The sequence below is a fragment of the Dermacentor variabilis genome, chromosome 7, assembly GCF_050947875.1.
Source record: "Dermacentor variabilis isolate Ectoservices chromosome 7, ASM5094787v1, whole genome shotgun sequence".
Taxonomy (NCBI): Eukaryota; Metazoa; Arthropoda; class Arachnida; order Ixodida; family Ixodidae; genus Dermacentor; species Dermacentor variabilis.
In genome coordinates, this window is record NC_134574.1 from 128,117,894 (window position 1) to 128,136,260 (window position 18,367).

Here is an 18,367-nt window from a genome sequence, read left to right on the forward strand (position 1 = left end):
AAATTAGAGAAATTTTCATTCCCTTCCTTCCTTTTTCTTTCACGTTGGGACTTCTCTGTGTCGAAATAATCCCGCCTCCGTTACTATGTGCTATAGCTACGTAAAACTTACAGGTATTGCACTGTTTCATGGACAAATGAAACATCTTCCAATTGTTTTGATACATTTCATGTCACTAACGCTCAGTTCAATTAAAAATGCGCGCAGAATGGAGATCCAGTACGAGAGCACCGGCCATCAGAACCGCTACATCTACTTCACGCGGCAAGCGGACGGCAAGATAACGATCGGCACGAAGCAACTCGTTTACAAAGTACACCACCGCTACGACATCAAGCTGAAAGGCAGCCCAACTTTAAGTAGCGGCGTTCATATCATTACACTCGCGCACAAGAGCAACGGTTACTTCATGGTACGTGAGAGAGATTTCGCAAATTTATTGCCGACTCGATATTTTCCGGCGAGAAATATGCCATCGTTCACGTGTGAAATGCTATCGCGTAAACGTTAGTATTACGTTGGTTCTGCGCCACCTCTTTCTCCGAGGCTACTCTGAACGGAACGCCATCTTTGTGTGTCATAACGCTAAAAAACACATCTAAGGACACATCTTTAGTGCTTTTATTGCGGTAGCGATTATATGGACACTCCAAGCGCACTTCTGCCGTCGCCGTCGCCGTGAGGTTCCGTGTAAAGTCCACGGGCGATAAAATCGTCACCGCGCGCCGTATGCTCTACGTGCGAGTGAAAACGTGCGAGTGTGAGCCGGCGAACGCGGTTCAATCTCGTGTGCGCGAGCGAGGAAAGCGGGGCGGAAGAGCGTCTCTACTGCCACGCGCGAGACACGGGGGTGAGGAGAGGAAGAGGGTGCGTTCTTCTCCGATGGGTGCTGCTTACGTGCGGGCGCCAAATAACGAAAGCTATCTATGACGTGGCCAAAAAGTGCGCCCGCGTGGGCCTCATCTTCAAAGCGATCTGCGATGTTTGCAGAGTGCGCGTAGTGCCGGTAGCGTCGTATGCGCTGTGCTTTCGACGTTTCGTTCGCGTTGAAGCGAGAGATGCACAAAAGTCAATTCGGTCGCTGCTGCTGCCGCGATTCCTCACTCCAGCGTCTTGACAGCGAGTTTCCGCGGTCATCGAGCGAGATGTGTTAATTTTTACCTGCAGTGTGCGCGCGTGACAACGTGCTCGTTAATTTATTTAGTAAGCGAATGTTTACAAGTTTGCACGGCCGGTAAGACTATTACCCTTACTTCGTATAGCTATCTACTAATTTGCTATCGCAGTCGGTGCTCCACCTTTCGGGCGAAACGGTGACTTCTTTTTGCACCTTTTTAACGCTCGGGACCTTGCACAGTTCTAAGCCTCGGGCGTTAACTTAAGGCAAAGAAACTGTTGTATGCTCGTTAAAAAAGTCATGGTTTCGCCCGGAAGGCGAAGCATCGATTGCGATAGCAAATTAGTAGAAGGCAGGGACAGAGCCTAGGCGTCTAGGCGCACCGAGAGCCGATAGCTTCGTGTGCGCTGTGTTTTCGCCACTTAGTTCGCGTTGAAGCGAGAGGCAGCTCGGAGGCCAATTCGCTCGCTCCTGCTGCCGTACTTCCTCACTCGAGCGTTTTGACAGCGAGTTTCCGCGGTTATCGAGCGAGATGTGTTCATGTTTGCTTGTGCGTGCGTGACACCATACTTGTTATTTCGTTACTAAGCGAAGTTGTGCGAGTTATTTATACGGCCTATAAAACTACTATCCTTACTTCGCATAGCTGTCCACTAATTTGCTATCGCCATCGATGCTATCGCCTTTAGGGCTAAACTGCGACTTTTACGCTTGCAACTAATGCCTCTAGCAGGCCAGCTAGCCATAGTAAACATCCCTGAGGGATACCTCGAAGAGAATACGCTAGGTAAAGGGGGATTTCCGACTTACCTACCGGCTGAGGTGCGGGCACAGCAGAAACTTGCCACGGTAGAAACGTTGTTGGCTAAACCACGTGAGGGAAAAACAGGAGCGCCAGCGCAGACTTCCGCGCTCACCGCATGACCTCAGAGACTCTAGCGATGTCGCACGGAACTCACGTCTGCCACGCACCTGCCTGCCCAACGCTAAGTTTCCCGCGTGGTCAGCGACCCAGAGATACGAGGATAACAACGATCCATAAGGTTGCAACGGTAACTAGTGTAAGTGGTTTCTTTGTAGCGTCGTGTCGCAGTCCAGGTTGGGTGCCATTCGTTTTCCCATTCCATTCAGTTCATTTTGCCCCGCGCTGCTATAGAGGTATCGTCTTTGGAAACATTCACTGGGAAGCCAGCGTATTTCGAACACCTCGCAAATGGTCGCAGGCGTTCATTGACGGTAATTCAGACCTGGTAGACGAGCAGGTCCCCTGCTCACCAATGGTCGAGTGCTCCCGGGTCAGGCACGGCGTGCCATTATTCGACGACCCAAACTCGACCGAAATGATGAACTTCAAGGTTTACGAGCTCCACCACGTCTCCGACGATCCTAAGGTTATGTTTGAACAGATCTCCAAAAACAAGGTGAGCGGCCAACTTGCTCGCTTCTCCCTGTATGTCCTTGTCATGGGTGACCAGCCCCGAATTCGGGTAAACAGCGTTGATAGGCTCCCCAAAAGAAATACCACATGCCGAATTTACCCGGTTCTAACGCGCACTTTTTCAAGAGTAAGAATTGCTAGAAAGCAACATACGCGTTAGAAGCGAGTAACAAATCAATGTTACGATAGTGAGACGATATCGTCATGGTCACCAAACATTGTCGTAATTCAATACAATCTACATGGCGCTACAGCCGTAGGAGCTGTGGAGTTCGTTATGCCATAATTTGTTCTTACATAAGGTGTTTTTTTCAGCTCCACCAAGCTATAAAAAATTGCCTGTGGCAGATAACACAATTATAACCTTCGAGCTAAACTGCGATGAAGCAGCCACTACTTCTACAAGAAACCAAATTTCTAGTTGAATAATTAACACGACTGGGTTACTTAACTTTTATTTAATTACTTTAAGGCACATATATGTCAATCTACGAATTGTAGCTAGTGAGCTTGCAAGACATAAAAACTTTGAACGAATTCTGAGGATGGCACTGGTTTTGACATATGCGCCGGCAAAGTGCGGTAAAAACGCGCTGTTGTTCAACTTACTTTTTTAAAAGAAAACATTGTTTTATGCATTGAAGTACTAGAGTAACTGGAACGCCAGTGCATTTTGTCGGACACTGTGAAAATTATTCTTTCGAAATCGGTGGAGTCCTGAGAATTTGTTTCATGTCGATATGCAATTGCGTACTCGTAGGTTGAACCAGAAACAACTCGTAGATTGAAACAGGTGCCGTAATGTGATTAAAAAGTTATTTCGCATAATTATGTTAATTAATCAATTAACCATTTTGATTCTTCGCAGAAGTAATGGCCATCTCATCGAGTAATTTATATCAAGGGCTAAAACTGTGGCAACTGCCATTCTTCGCAGAAGTAATGGCCATCTCATCGAGTAATTTATCATCATCATCATCATCATCATCATCATCATCATCAGCCTAGTTACGCCCACTGCAGGGCAAAGGCCTCTCCCATACTTCTCCAACTACCCCGGTCATGTACTAATTGTGGCCATGTTGTCCCTGCAAACGTCTTAATTTCATCCGCCCACCTAACTTTCTGCCGCCCCCTGCTACGCTTCCCTTCCCTTGGAATCCAGTCCGTAACCCTTAATAACCATCGGTTATCTTCCCTCCTCATTACATGTCCTGCCCATGCCCATTTCTTTTTCTTGATTTCAACTAAGATGTCGTTTACCCGCGTTTGTTGCCTCACCCAATCTGCTCTTTTCTTATCCCTTAACGTTACACCCGTCATTCTTCTTTCCATAGCTCGTTGCGTCGTCCTCAATTTCAGCAGAACCTTTTTCGTAAGCCTCCAGGTTTCTGCCCCATATGTGAGTACTGGTAACACACAGCTGTTATACACTTTCCTTTTGAGGGATAGTGGCAACCTGCTGTTCGTGATTTGAGAATGCCTGCCAAACGCACCCCAGCCCATTCTTATTCTTCTGGTTATTTCAGTCTCATGATCCGGATCCGTGGTCACTACCTGCCCTAAGTAGATGTATTCCCTTACCACTTTCAGTGCTTCGCTACCTATCGTAAACTGCTGTTCTCTATAGAGACTGTTAAACAATACTTTAGTTTTCTGCAAATTAATTTTCAGACCCACCCTTCTGCTTTGCCTCTCCAGGTCAGTGAGCATGCATTGCAATTGGTCTCCTGAGTTACTAAGCAAGGCAATATCATCAGCGAATCGCAAGTTGCTAAGGTATTCTCCATCAACTTTTATCCCCAATTCTTCCCACTCCAGGCCTCTGAATACCTCCTGTAAACATGCTGTGAATAGCATTGGAGATATCGTATCTCCCTGTCTGACGCCTTTCTTTATAGGGATTTTGTTACTTTCTTTGTGGAGGACTACGGTGGCTGTGGAGCCGCTATAGATATCTTCCAGTATTTTTAAATATGGCTCATCTACACCCTGATTCCGTAATGTCTCCATGACTGCTGTGGTTTCGACTGAATCAAACGCTTTCTCGTAATCAATGAAAGCTATATATAAGGGTTGGTTATATTCTGCACATTTCTCTATCACTTGATTGACAGTGTGAATATGGTCTATTGTTGAGTAGCCTTTACGGAATCCTGCCAGGTCCTTTGGTTGACAGAAGTCTAAGGTGTTCCTGATTCTATTTGCGATTACCTTAGTAAATACTTTGTAGGCAACGGACAGTAAGCTGATCGGTCTATAATTTTATATCATGGATTAAAACTGTGGCAACTGCCAGAGGCGATGTTTAAAAAATGCGGTGCCGCTAAAAAAACACCCTGCATATGCATGTATGTATATATGTATGTATATCTTCAATCAACACGTGCAAAAGATTCCACAGCTACCTTGGTTCTCCATAACTAGAAAGATACCTATAAAAAAGGGGGGGTCAGGCGACGAGACACAATCACAATCCCTCCAATGCTATTCACTGCATGCTTAGAAGAAGTATCCAAGTTATTAGACTGTGAAGGCAGAGGAGTGAGGATCAACGGTGAATATCTCAGTAACCTTCTGTTGGCAGATGATGTCAAGTTCAGCAACAGTGGGGACGAATTACAACAAATGATTGAGGCCCTTAACCGAGAAAGTGTAAGAGTGGGGTTGAAGATTAATATGCAGAAGACAAGGATAATGTTCAATAGCCTGGCAAGGGAACAAGAATTCAGGATTGCCACTCAGTCTCTACAGTCTGTACAGTAGCACGTTTATATAGGTCAACTGCTCACAGAAGTCTCCGACCACGAGGAGGAAATGTACAGATGAATAAGAATGGATTGGAGTGCATACGGCAGGCATCACCAAATCCTGACTGGTGGCTTACCCCTGTCGCTGAAAAGTGTAGAAGCATTGTGTTCTACCGGTGCTAACATATGGGGCAGAATCTTGGAGATTAACAAAGAAGCTCGAGAACAAGTTAAGGGCCGTGCAAAGATCGATGGAGTGGAAAATGTTAGGCGTCACGTTGAGAGACAGGAAGAGAGCGATGTGGATCAGATAGCAAACGGCGATATAGCCGATATTCTAGTTGATATTAAGAGAAAAAAAATGGAGCTGGGCAGACCATGGAATGCGTAGGACAGATAACCGGTGGATAATTAGAGCTACAGAATGGCTGTGAAGGGAAGGGAAGCGCAGTCGAGCACGGCAGAAAATTAGGTGGAATGAAGAAATTAGGAAATCTGTAAGCGCAGGTTGGGGAATGGGCTAGTATAAAACAGGGGTAATTGGAGGTCGCTGGGAGATGCCTTCGTCCTGCAGTGGACAGAAATAAAAAGAAATTAAGGCTGGCGACGATGATGAATGCTATGAAAGAACTGCGTCCTGGTCAGGTATGTTACAGAAAAAAGAAACTAACCGATTACGAACAAAATTACTTCTTTGGATAATGTAATTGATTAGAGTTACCGACTACAGTCTCACAAAAGTAACTCTGCAATTCCTAAAAATGTAATTGATTACTTTCTTCCCCCTTTCATCAAAATTGTACGAATACAGTAAATAGAACGAGTTGTCCAGGCTCTTTCAATGAGTCCACTGTAGAACTTCACACGTGGTCGACGATCACTAAGAATTGCGTTCCAAAACTTCTGCAATCTTCCGACGTTTTCTTGTGATGACATCCGCAGCGACACTTGAAACTCGCTCGACATTTGTGCGTAGAGAGAAGGGCTGTGTTGTAGCGGCACGAACAGTCTGCTCGCGAAATTGCGCACGGTCACTCAATGCCGCGGTGACGTGCTCGGGCATGCGCGACAGTGACCGACTGTGATTGCATGTCTATGCTCCTTTCTTTATCTCTACTTGATGCCCCATGCGTTACTCAGTCAAAACAGCGCCTAAGTACGTTAAACGCGCCGAAGGAGACTCAATAAGCGTCACGAATACGTTCACGCCAGGCATCGTCTAGCTAGATCTAATCAAGCATAGTGTCCCTGTATACGGGAACACTAGTCAAGCATGGGCTTCAAGTTAAGAGCGAGCTTTAACTTCTAGGCTCCTATCTATATACATGAACAGGGTTTGGGTACGGGCTAGTTGGTGTTGCATTGTTTCAAACATCACTTACAGCCCATTGTTTCAAACATCACTTAAAGCGAGATATAAGAAGGAGGAAGAAGCATGTGCTTGCTGCAGTAAAGCTGAGGAAACGATGGAGCATGCTTTATTAGAATGTGAAGACGTCTGCCGAGTGGTCGATTTAGGCACCACTGGCTTCCTTGAAGACCTTGGGTTCAACGAGAGCAGTGGAAAAGTAAACGTGTCCGCAATAGAGATTAGTAAGAGGTGATTGGAAGATTGGTGGAAGAAAAGTAGGGAAACGACAAAAGGCGGAGACGTACAATAGCAAAGTTCGCAATAGGGGGTCAGAAAATTTGGTTGTGAGAATTCATAGTGTTTCTTTTTTCTTCTTTAACCTAGGCAGGACGCTAGGCAGTATAATAGCAAGATCTTGGTGGCGCAACCCGCCACCCCGTTCCAAAGGGGAAGCCCATAACATCCATCCATCCATGGTAAGAGTATCGCACGCGCAATGCGAGACGTGGGTTCGCGCTCTACCTGCGGCCAGTTGTCTTCTCACCCATTTTCATTTTCCATAAATTTATAATTTCTTTTATTCAATTGATAGGCACGAGTAATTTTCCGTATGATGTCCTCGGTGTCTTTGCTTGTAGGCTTCTTATGATATGACTAAATCGGAACCCTCAGTTTCCTTTCTTCACGGTCATATATATTCGGCGCCGGGTGTTACGAGATAATGATCATCATCGTCGTTACTACCATCACCATCATCAGCCTATATTTATGTCCAGTGCGAGGACGAAGGCCTCTTCCAGCGACCTCTAGACAGGGGTGACCCTGTCTTGCGCTAGCTGATTCCAACTTTCGTTTGAAATTTCCTCGTTTCATCGCCCCAACTAATTTTCTGCCGTCCTCGGCTGCACTCATCCCCTTCCCTCGGGACACATTCTGTAACTCTAATGGTCCGCCAGATATCTGCCCTACGCATTACACATATTGATAGTGCAGCTGGCGATGATCTGTTATGTGTCGAGATATGTGTCGAGCGAGCTCCCTAACAAACGGTGGCAGTGTGTTGAACGCGGTTTAAATCATGCATTCGCGGAGCCACAAAGATGTGCGACGTAACGCCCTAACCCATTTCTCTTGCATTTGCCGCCAAAATCGTCACTTTTTTTCTTTCTTCTTTTTAATGCAGGGCGATAATTACACTCTACCACCGTTCGTGTTTCTTGGGACAGGCGGCGAGGTCATCTTCAGCGGAAGATTCCACGGACGCTCTGACGCCACCGACAAGTAAGCACATTCTTTTTCTTTTCCAGGAAAAGGTTACACATGTGTAGTAAGGTATATTTTTCCTCTAAATAAATGTAGAGTAATGAAAGAACACGCTTTACCAAGAGTGTCCTACCCATACACATTCTCGAAGTTGTGGACGCTCTGCCGCGCTCTTCCCGCCAATGAAATATTGACACTTGGTATGTATGAACGTCAAGAGAACTTGCAAGTTATTTGAAATTGATATTAGCCCCCAGAAAGCTTAAACAGGTTTCCTTGCGCAAAAAGATTTGGACAAGTAATTTCACCTTATTCCTAGCCATTCTATACAGTCGCAAACACACAAAGAACAATATTTCTAGGGCAAAGAAATAATTGGTATAGTAGTTCATAAATGTTTAGTGAACTACTCACAACTAAAAGCTTCCTTCAGCATATAAAAAAAACATGAAGAACATGGTGTCCAGTTTTGAGTTCTTTGTGTTTGTTTTTATTTGAGCTACACCGGCTTCATCAAGTATCCACCAACAAGCCCAAGAAGAAGTTACGTCCCAAGATATCAAGAACCCTTCGCATTAAATTAATTATTCCGCGCATAAATCAAGGGTTTGGACTTGTCAAACTTGGCACATAAAAATTACACCTTGGGCTACGTCAATAGAGTTAGAGCTGGTTTCAATATGTCGGACCTGACGTCAGCGGCATTACCACGACGTCATGACACCGAGCAAAAAATTGCTGACGTTGTGTACCAATTCGCGACTTCAAATAAATGCCCGCTACCTAGCGGCCACGCCGAGAAACAGCCGATCCAGGTTCAGGTTTGAAGCGAAAGAGGGTGTCCCATCACGGCTAAAACCTCTTGAACTTCGTAAAGTAGCGACGCTCTCCTCCTCCGCCTTCACTCCTCCTCGTTTCTCCTCTCTTTCCCGTTCCCTCCTCGACCGTGGCGCCGTCTACACCGCTCGAGCGCAGCAACGGCGCCAATATGTGCTCCTCGCCACTCCGTAGACGCTTCTCGAGCCAAAATGGCGCTGAAGCACGGCGCGAGAGCCCACGTGATGCTATTAGGCCAATAGCGACGCGGCGTTGACCTCGGCCGGAGCGCGCGAGGAGGAGGCGGCATTCTTTAAAGCATGGCGCTACTTTACAAAGTTTAACGGGTTTCAATCACGGCATGCGCTGCACTCCTGGTAGTTCTCAAATCATCGTGATACCGCCGTGTATACAAGCCCGAAGTGAAAAAAGACTGATGTCGAAATACTTTTGTTTTGCACTATCATGCGTGCCATTGCGGTGGAAAGACAGCAATGTATGATTTCATTGTTTCTAAAAAGAAGCAAACGACGCGCATCGAAGAGTGTCTTGGATGAGAAACTTTCGCATTGGGAAAAGGTAACTGATACTATACCGTTATCGAAACACCTCACTCGGGTCGAGTTCTTTATTCCCGACGAGTAGGTCATTGCTTTTTTTGTTTAATTCAAATATCTCGCTGGCATTTCAAATCACAGAATATGTACTTTGTTTAGGCAGACGCTTTGATAAGTTATAGCGGTGTACGCTTGAGTTTCATTTGGCTTTTGTTCATTTATAGTTTTCTGCCCCAGCATTAGTGTCGCTAATCCTTTAGGCGCAGCAGGGTTATTCTCGCTGATGTACTTTTGCCTGCGCGCTCGGTAGCAGGAATTACAACTGCCTCGGAACGTCTCAAGCAGATCACGACTCATGTTACCCCGCGAAGCGACACACCGTTTTCATAGCACGATTTAGTTTGGCGGTACAAACAGAAGATGCTGTTTCCTCATTCAACGCGGCGAGTTGTCGGTTTATTTGCTCGCAAGAAATTTAGAAGCAAGTGTAAACAGCACTCGTTCAAGCTTTGTAGCGTTCGACCTGCGAACAGCTAGTCTGCGTTCCGACACTGTGCACACTTATTCCATTACAACTGGTTCAATTCGTTTACAACTGATGCATTTACACTGATACAACCGACTTTGCCGAAAGGAAGCCCTCGTTAAATTTTGGAAACCCGTTGAAAGGAACTCAACTTTGTCCCATTGGCTGTCATTCACTTTTCACGTTTCACCGGGTTTGAGAATTTCTACGGGCCGTACGCGTCCGCTGTGTTCCCAAGACCGGGCCCTACCTCGAGCACTGCGTGCTGAGAGCACTTACAAGCGCAGTGCAGTGTCACCGGACGCGTTGTACGCAGTAACACCTCGTAGCAAAGATGTATTATCGCCAGTAACTCGCTTACTCTTGTGGACCGTCACGAAACACTCAGCTTCGACCGCTCGTGCGCTATCGATGTAGTCACTCATTTATTCTGCGTATACAGCGCGCATACATTCAAGTGTGCGCCCCACCATCGCAACTCACAAATCAGCGCTTAACACATTATCAGTCATGGCGGCGCTCTTTGGCCATACCTGGCCCTTGCGCCACTAAACAACACACATCCATCCATCAAGTGTGCCCCCATTCACTTATCGACACGTTGGCGATAGAGTGGGAGTGAATTTCCGTGCCAGTTGGAGCATAGATGTGTGTAGATATTGTGCGCGAAACTTACTGTGGCGGGAAGCGGCGCCACTCCTTCTGTCACTGTTTAACGAGCCGCACGTACTCACTTTTGCCGACATTCCGGGGCAGAAGCGCTTCCTTTGAGGGTTAGCGATACATCGCTGGAGGATGAGCGAAGTTCCGTATCCTCGAGGGAAGCAGTACACGTCTCGGAAGTGCCGGTAACACGTACCGGGACAGTTGCAGCAGCCGTCCGCGAACTTGGCCACACAGGCTCATCCCGTTCCTTAACACGCCAGCCACTATTTTTGCAGCCAACTGCCGCACACGCGTCTTCGTTCCGCGTCATTCAATCCGGCACGATTGGAGCACAGTGCGTTAACGAAAACTCAGTTGCATCGCCGCGGCTGATCGCAGAGAAGCAAGGTGGAAGCAGTAGTGCTTTCGCATTCGTGCGCTGTCACTGAGGTCACGTGGCGGAGCGCCGCCGAAAGTGCCATCTCGTTTCTCTAGAACAATCTGCTCCGCGAAAAGGGGTCAATAATGGTGTTTCGGCCGGCGCAGAGCGCAAGCGGCGTAGCGCGACTAGAGTCACTAGAAAAAAAAATGGCAGTGGCTTAGGTCAGCTATGCCAGGATATACGTAGCGAAATCTAAGGCATATAACACGGTTAGCCTTGGTTAATCTTGATTGCAAGTCCAGTTTAGTCTGGTTGTCTAGCTATGTTGCGGCGTTCAGCCAGTCGTTGGGCGCGCTGTTCGTCTGTTTCCTGGGCGATTAGTTTCCTCTTGATCTCGTTCCCATGTCGATTCCAGGCCTCCTCCTGCTTATCAGAATTGTCGCCGTCCATACTGCCGCCTCAGCTGTGGTTGCGGCGCACGCGAGCTCTCCCTTTCAATCCTCCGACATGTTATCAGGCATGCGACGCAGCTGGCGAAGCGAGCGGGGGCGAGCGCAACGACGAGGAACGCGGTGTGACGTCACACCAAACGGCGGCGGCAGCGGAAAGGCGCGGCGCTGCGCAGCGGCGGTACACCTGTGGCTCGGTGCTACTAGTGGCGCATGCGCAGTAGTGACTAGGGAGCGAGAGAGAGAGAGAGAAATATCCGCGGCGAGGCGCGCGTTGTGACGTCATGTGCTTCCTCGGAGCGCCGACTCGGCGAAATCGCAAGTTCGCGGCCACTAATGCTTTCGCTTTCGAAATTTCGCTTCTCCGACTTTCGTGCGATATTTCCTGCACTCGCCGCTAGATGTCGCATGAATTGCTGGAGTCGCGAATGAGGCGTCATGTCGTCGTCTGAAGACTAGTCGAATTAAATTTTTCCGCGAACATAATTTTATTTCGTAAAACGTGCCGCAATGTTCGTAAAGCGAGCGCGAACTCGTAAACTAAATGAAAAATTCGGTAGTGTGGGCACCAGGATTCAGGAATTCAGCGCTTTGTCATGTCCATTGACGGCTCGAGCGACAATTCTTCGCTCACTTCTGCTTTCCTTCCTTACGTACGTGGCGCGTGTGTCTCCTGTTCCAACCAGAACGAAGCTTATCTTGGGGAGGATCCTCGTTCGTTTCCTCTGGAAAGGGACAGCTGATTGTGTAGCTCGGCAGGTGCTAAAGTTGCCAAGGATAAGGGAGCACTCGGAATTCCCGACCTGGGCATCGTGGCTACTGCACTACACGTCAGGGGGAACCAGGTCGCTCTTTACTCGGATATGCTAATGACTCGAAGCTTTACTTTCTTTTTTTCTCAGTACTCGACTCCGTTTATTTTCGCAAAGCACATTTTCCCACCGTGTGCCTTGCGCAGGTCCCCCGTCCACCATTTATGCGGCGGCTGCCAACGCTCTGGTACGCCTCCGCAAGGTTCACCCCGGCACCGGAGTAGTTTCAACTCCAAGAACTAGTCGATATCCTCACCCCAGGTCTCCCGCCGCATTGCCAAAGATACGATATGTCCATCCACGCGCCAAGCTGGAAGCTCATTACGGCCAGTTTCCTCGACGCCAGGCGAGCTACGTTCGTGTACCACCTGGCGCGAGGGTGCTTGCCGATGAGTTCCTTCACAGCCATCCCGGCTCGTGGAGTGTGCCCTTTTTGTGGCGGTCGTGAGGATTCGGTTCATATCTTTACGCAATGTTTCCTCCCCGCAGATCTTCTCCAGCGGACTGCTAGTCTTTTCTAGTCTCCCAGGTGTTCCATATCAGCCTGTTAGATTTTGCACCCTTCGCCTAAGCAGGCGATTAACCAGTTCGTGCTTCTCCTTGTCGAGTGCTCATACCAAGTTTGGTTGGCATGCTGTGAAGCGGTTTTCGGGGGGCGGGCCTCGGTCCTTCACGAAGTGCTTGCGAAAGCACGGAAGGAGGTCTGTTTCATCTCACCCGGGAGTGGCATCACTCGGGCAACAAGTTTCTGGAAGTGTGGACTCGTCCTGCCGTGATTTTTGATGAGTCAGTTGGAAAGCTCTCCATTAGGTTATGATGCATGCTCTTAAGGCCGCTCGACTTTGCCGTGTGTGCCAGTCGATCCACGGGGTTTTGTTTGGCTCAGTGGAACCGAGATCCGGAACCGGTCGTGGCGCACCCTCGTGTGGTCACGCTGCTCCGCGGATGCCTTTGGTGGTCTCCATGGTTGTATGTCTTGACCTGTTTTGTGTTAAGGCAATCCGAGGGTCGTCAGACTCGTGTCCTGTAAGACCGACATGACTGTCTTGAGTGCAATGGCTCAGTTGTGCTGCACCACAGCAGCCCCTTACCCGGGGAGGACCGTTGGCTTGAAACAAAGACCCCTGCCCAATCAACCCGGGTAGAGGGGGAGCGCCGAGGTCAATGTACCGAATGATGTTGGGTTGAGTACATGTAAGCTCTGGGACGCAGCACCTCCGGGTGCCAAGCCATCTTCCCATCTGACAACGGCGCAACGATGCCCGGATGTTCTCGCTCCGTTCTCACCTTGGGTGCCCGGATAACGGCTCTGGCTTTTGGCTCAAGGTCTCATGAAGGCCGCCGACAACGGGAGCTAAAAGCATTTCATGCTTAAAACTGTGGGGTTCTCATCCGTGCTCTTGAGACAAAGGAACAACAACACAGTAGTGCAAACAATCACAAGGGCATTTATTGCAAGTTTCATAGACTAATGCCTGCTAGCCGAGTTGCTACCCACAAAACATGCCGATGGGCGCGCGACAAATCGCGTAAGTCCGACTCAACGCGAACGCATAACAAGCGAATATGATCGCCCCGTGCTGGACACCAACGCCTGGTCGTTCGCGCGTACGGTCACGCGAACGGTGGCGCGTTCGAACGATCGTGTTCGTCCATTCCGGGGTAGGCCCCGCGATACGGTCTCGCAGAAGCATGGATCGGCGCGCGCACAGAACGGCTGCGCCGCTTGCCGATCGCAAGCCAAAGAGGAAGAGCCTTCTCCTTTTTGCGCCCAAGTAACCCCACCGTTAAGTGGCGTTAGCAGAGCCACAATCGCGCCATCTCTCGCAATGCGCTTCAAGCAGACCGACCGCCGTTGGCACCAAGCCACGCAGCGAAGCCAGATTACAGGAGACGTGAGCTATGCGGGAAAACAACATATCACAGTCGCGCATCCCCACAAAACACAAGCGATACGCAAGATCCGCGCGTTTCCAAGGGCAACGGCAGGGAGACCAATCGTAGTGCAGAAAACGGGCGCAAAACCGGTTACCGTGGAGGGAACTTGAAGACGCGCCACGGCCGAGGAGGTCGCGCGGTGGCAGCACAGTTCAAAGAGGTGCGGAACTGTCAAATTATCAAGAGATTTTAATCTGGTTACGTCATTTCTGCACACAATGCGCATATACACCGTCAGCGGCACGCACATGACGTTTCACGCAATTACGGTTAGTATACAGATTTGTCCGATCTTCATGGCTGTAGATGCGGAAGCTCTCGTGGCTTTATTTAGTACGTTTCGTCTGCTTTGCCTGAATTTCGAAGCAAATCCTGGTTTACGGCGAAGCTGTTTACCTGACGGACCCTGTATGAATGAGCCGTATGCGTAGTCTCGAAGGGGGGAGGGGAGGGCGTTATCTGGGCCGGCTAACGTCCGTAAAGTGAACAAAAAAAGATAACGAACGACAGTACGGCGCAGAAGAAAGAAAGGACACGTGATTTCACCGCGCACCGCACCTACACAGTGGGGGAGTGCACCTGTGCTGGCCGCCGCCTAAGTCTGCTGTCTTCGGCCTTCAATACAACAGCGCGGCAGTTGTGGCGGGAAAACACGGAGATGTGCGCCGCGGTGTGTAAGAACCGGATTGTGCATTGCAGAGTTACACCGCTTAACAAAAAAGATAACGAACAACAGCACGGCACAGAAGGAAGAAAGGACACGCGATTTCACCGCACGATTCGAGATGGCAGGCGCCCTGGGCCATCTCGCGCTTCATCAAGAACGCAACTCCAACGAACTTGGGAAAAGTGGGAAGACCACGTATTGTGCGCACGGCCGGAGAACCAGCTGTGATCAGAATAGTTTCGAAATAAGATAAATAAGAAGTTCTATGTATATGTTTGTGTGACTGTATGATCTATAATGGGGAAACCTAATGGCTTAAACAGCTTCGCTGGCCATTCCGCCTCCAGATATAAATGGTTCGCCCCGAATTTTTTTTTTCTAAAGACGAAGGCTATAGAAATATCCGTCCACTTGCATAGTCATTGAGAGTTGCTGCATTTATAACGCGAGATTTCGTTGAAAATTATCACAGTTTTTTTTAACTCGAGACTTTTCGAAGCAATAAGGGTAAAGCTTAGGCAAATCAATGCCTACATACGGTCGCTACAAATTTGTAAGGACCTTATACAGTCGTTCCCCTTCAGGTCGAACCAGCAGGCTTGCAGCTTCCATAGACATAGTGCCATGGACTGTTCCCTCCAGTGATTTCTTTTTGCAGGAAACGCTGTGGATCCGACATGTTTCGATGATTATGATGAATGCTTTGCAGGATTGCCGTGTTCTACGGTGGCAAGCTGGCTGCCGAACTGGAGGGTGCGCCGTTCGACCGCCAGGGTTGGCTGGTGCTTAAATTCTACGGCACCAGGATCACCATCTCCCTGGCCGATTCGACATGCCAGGCACCCTGGGTCATCTCGCGCTTCATCAAGAACGACGACGGCACAGTCAATCCGAATGATAAGGGGCAGGTCAGAGCCATCGGCATCAGCCGCAACTTCCAATTGGACAACGTCTTCGTGGTTAGTATACAAGCATTCTTTTCAGAAAGAAAAGAATCACCCGGATGTGTCGCGCACATTTAGCAAAGCGTTCGTATTAAGTCCGGTCATCTAGATTCCCCACTTTCTAGAAACATTAAAAAAATATGCAGTAAACACTGTAATTCACACCCTTACAAACTAAAAAGGGCGTCAATTGGTCTACAACTCGCACGCTTACACCATTTCTGGGTTCGAATGGGGTGTACTATAGACAGATTTACACCTTATTCAGTTTTAAAGGTGTAAATGATGCTTTAGTGTTGCTTTCAACACTCCGTCTGCGTTTACCATGCTTAATATTTTTTTTCCCGTGTGTATTTCGCACTGAAGGCCACTGTGGACTCGCAAGTCCCAACTTGTCCAGATCAGCACTTAATCCTGAAACGTCTGCCTTGCAGACGTTTCATCTCGCAGCGTGGTGGTACGCGGCAAGTGCGCCGCGTTTGATAAGCTAGAATCTCAGGCATCGGTCTCGGAGATAAGAGGAGAAATAACTATTGTGCAACAGCTTCGAAGCCTAGTCATAAAAACAAAGGAAATTCTCATGGGAAATAGGACCTCACCATTAAACTAAGGAAATTTACACCCTCTAGGGTGAATTCGGTGTCGGAACACCCTTTTTGCATTCATGGTTTCTCTGAAAATTACGCAAATGGGGATAGTCACTAGCAGAACACCCTTAGTGCAATATTTAATTTTGGGGTGATAAAAGGGTTGCCATTTGTTGCGCATGTTGGCAAACTGACTTGGAAAGCATATTTAGCGCCAGCGAACAAGGACAGAAGGGAGACGACAGCGATAGCGCATTGTGGTGTCCTCTCCCTTCTGTCCTTGTTCGCTGGCACTAAATATGCTTTCCAAGATAAAAGGATGTTTTGTGCCAAATGTACACCTCACAGAATTTAACCTGATTTATCTTTTGCCTGAAGAAAAACACTTGAATTGTAGGTTAAGATATTTGTATGCAAGGTAAAAACATCCAAGGTTGCTACCACACCAGTTACTTCCTCGGGCGAGATATGTAAATTCACTGCCAGAGTTACTCATACCAGGTCTTAAGTTTTTCACAGAAATTTTTCCAAGAATCTTTCTGGAATTGCAACAGGCAAACGAAGTGAAGAAACATTTCATTCAAAGCTCAGGCCCTTTATTTTAAATCTTCTCACACTATTAGAAAGTGCAATACAATGCTAATGCTCACACTCTGAAAGCAATGCAATTGCCCTGAATTCGCTCTTCACGAGCAGCACAATGGTGCCCGTGCGATGTCATTACAGACCCTACACAGCATGTCAAAGCTTTCAAGGGTGCGAAATTTTGGCGTATGTGCGTATGTCACATCCCCATATAGTCACACTGGCGCATAGTGAGAACACTGCGTAGTTCAAACGCAAAGTTAACCCTTTCCATCGCTGTCAGTGCTTCAACCTTTGGGCAAAACTGCCAATTTTTTCACAGCGTAGCACCTTTCTAAGAAATCAGGTGGTGCTGCATGAACGAATATTCCTTGCAGATGAAATAAATAAATAAGTAAATAAATAAATAAGAAAATAAATAAATAAAAATAATATAAGAATGAAGAGGCTGACACCGAACTTTGGACTACAGGTGATGACAATGGCAAAGGGAATCTGTATAGATGCGCCACCCATTTACTTTCCCTCCATTCCATGAGGTCCCGGCAGAGGCGAGCTTCTTCCAATACAGACGTTCATCGCGAATACTTTTGGAGAGTAGAGGTACCATAGAGTCTCCTACTAAAATTACTAGAGGGCTACAGAAGGGAACGCATTTGGGCTGGTTTGTTCATGATTACGAGCAGAAAACAGCGCTAAATGACAGGACGCAGAGAAGGCTGTCTGAACCTTCTCTTTGACAACCTCCTCTCTCCGAACGACAGGATGAAGTGGTCTGCATCCTTCTCTTCGTCCTGTCGTTTAGCACTGCTTTTTGCTCGTTACTAGAGGGAATCAACTCTGGCGCTGCTATTGTTTTCAGTTGGCAAAGGGAATGGAGGTTTGCACATGGATACGTCCAACCTTCATGCTTGTAGCTTCAAACATTCTTACGGCTTTATTTACTGCGCTTTTAGAGCACAGCTCTTAGGTGCGTGATCCTGCGGCGAGCGTTGGTGGTGTAACCAAGCGAGCGAGCACAGGGAAAGATGAAAGGGCGAACCCTGAGTGGGAGATGAAAGATGCGAGCTATGAACGGTGGAGACCAATAAGAGTGGTGCCTTCAGTGATGCGCTTGCAGAAAACTGGTGTTATGCGGACCCGCTCGATGCATACTCGCATCTGGTTCCAGCCAGACTGCTCGTTTCGTACTATCGCCTGCTCGCGTCAGCTCCACTCATGCTTGTTTGGTTTGCTTGGTTTAGCCTCACTCCCACTTGTTTTGATTGTCATGGTTTGCGATTGTTTTGCAATCTAATTGTACACACGACGCGAACTGTGCACTACTTTCTGGAAGCCCCGTGGCACTAATGATTACACTGGGACCTTGGACGAGTCATGTATAAAAGCCGACACGCTTGACCCACAGATCAGATTTTCGACGATTGCCGACTCTGCTACATGTCTCTTTGCCTCAATACATCGCAAAATCGAAATGCATATAGTAGAGCTGTGTTCAAATTTCACATTAGGGAGTATGCAATCGTTGATGAATTTTTTT

The 18,367-nt window shown here is 47.9% G+C and overlaps 1 protein-coding gene across 1 annotated transcript in view; it reads left to right on the forward strand.

The window, feature by feature from the left end:
- Nucleotides 1-18,367, forward strand: part of LOC142587892 (uncharacterized) — a 30,341-nt gene that overhangs the window by 10,182 nt on the left and 1,792 nt on the right. Inside the window, exons 3-5 of the mRNA XM_075699227.1 lie at nt 208-412; nt 7,840-7,937; nt 15,421-15,670. Of these exons, the coding sequence (XP_075555342.1) occupies nt 208-412; nt 7,840-7,937; nt 15,421-15,670 (553 nt within the window). The remainder of the gene's footprint in view (nt 1-207; nt 413-7,839; nt 7,938-15,420; nt 15,671-18,367) is intronic.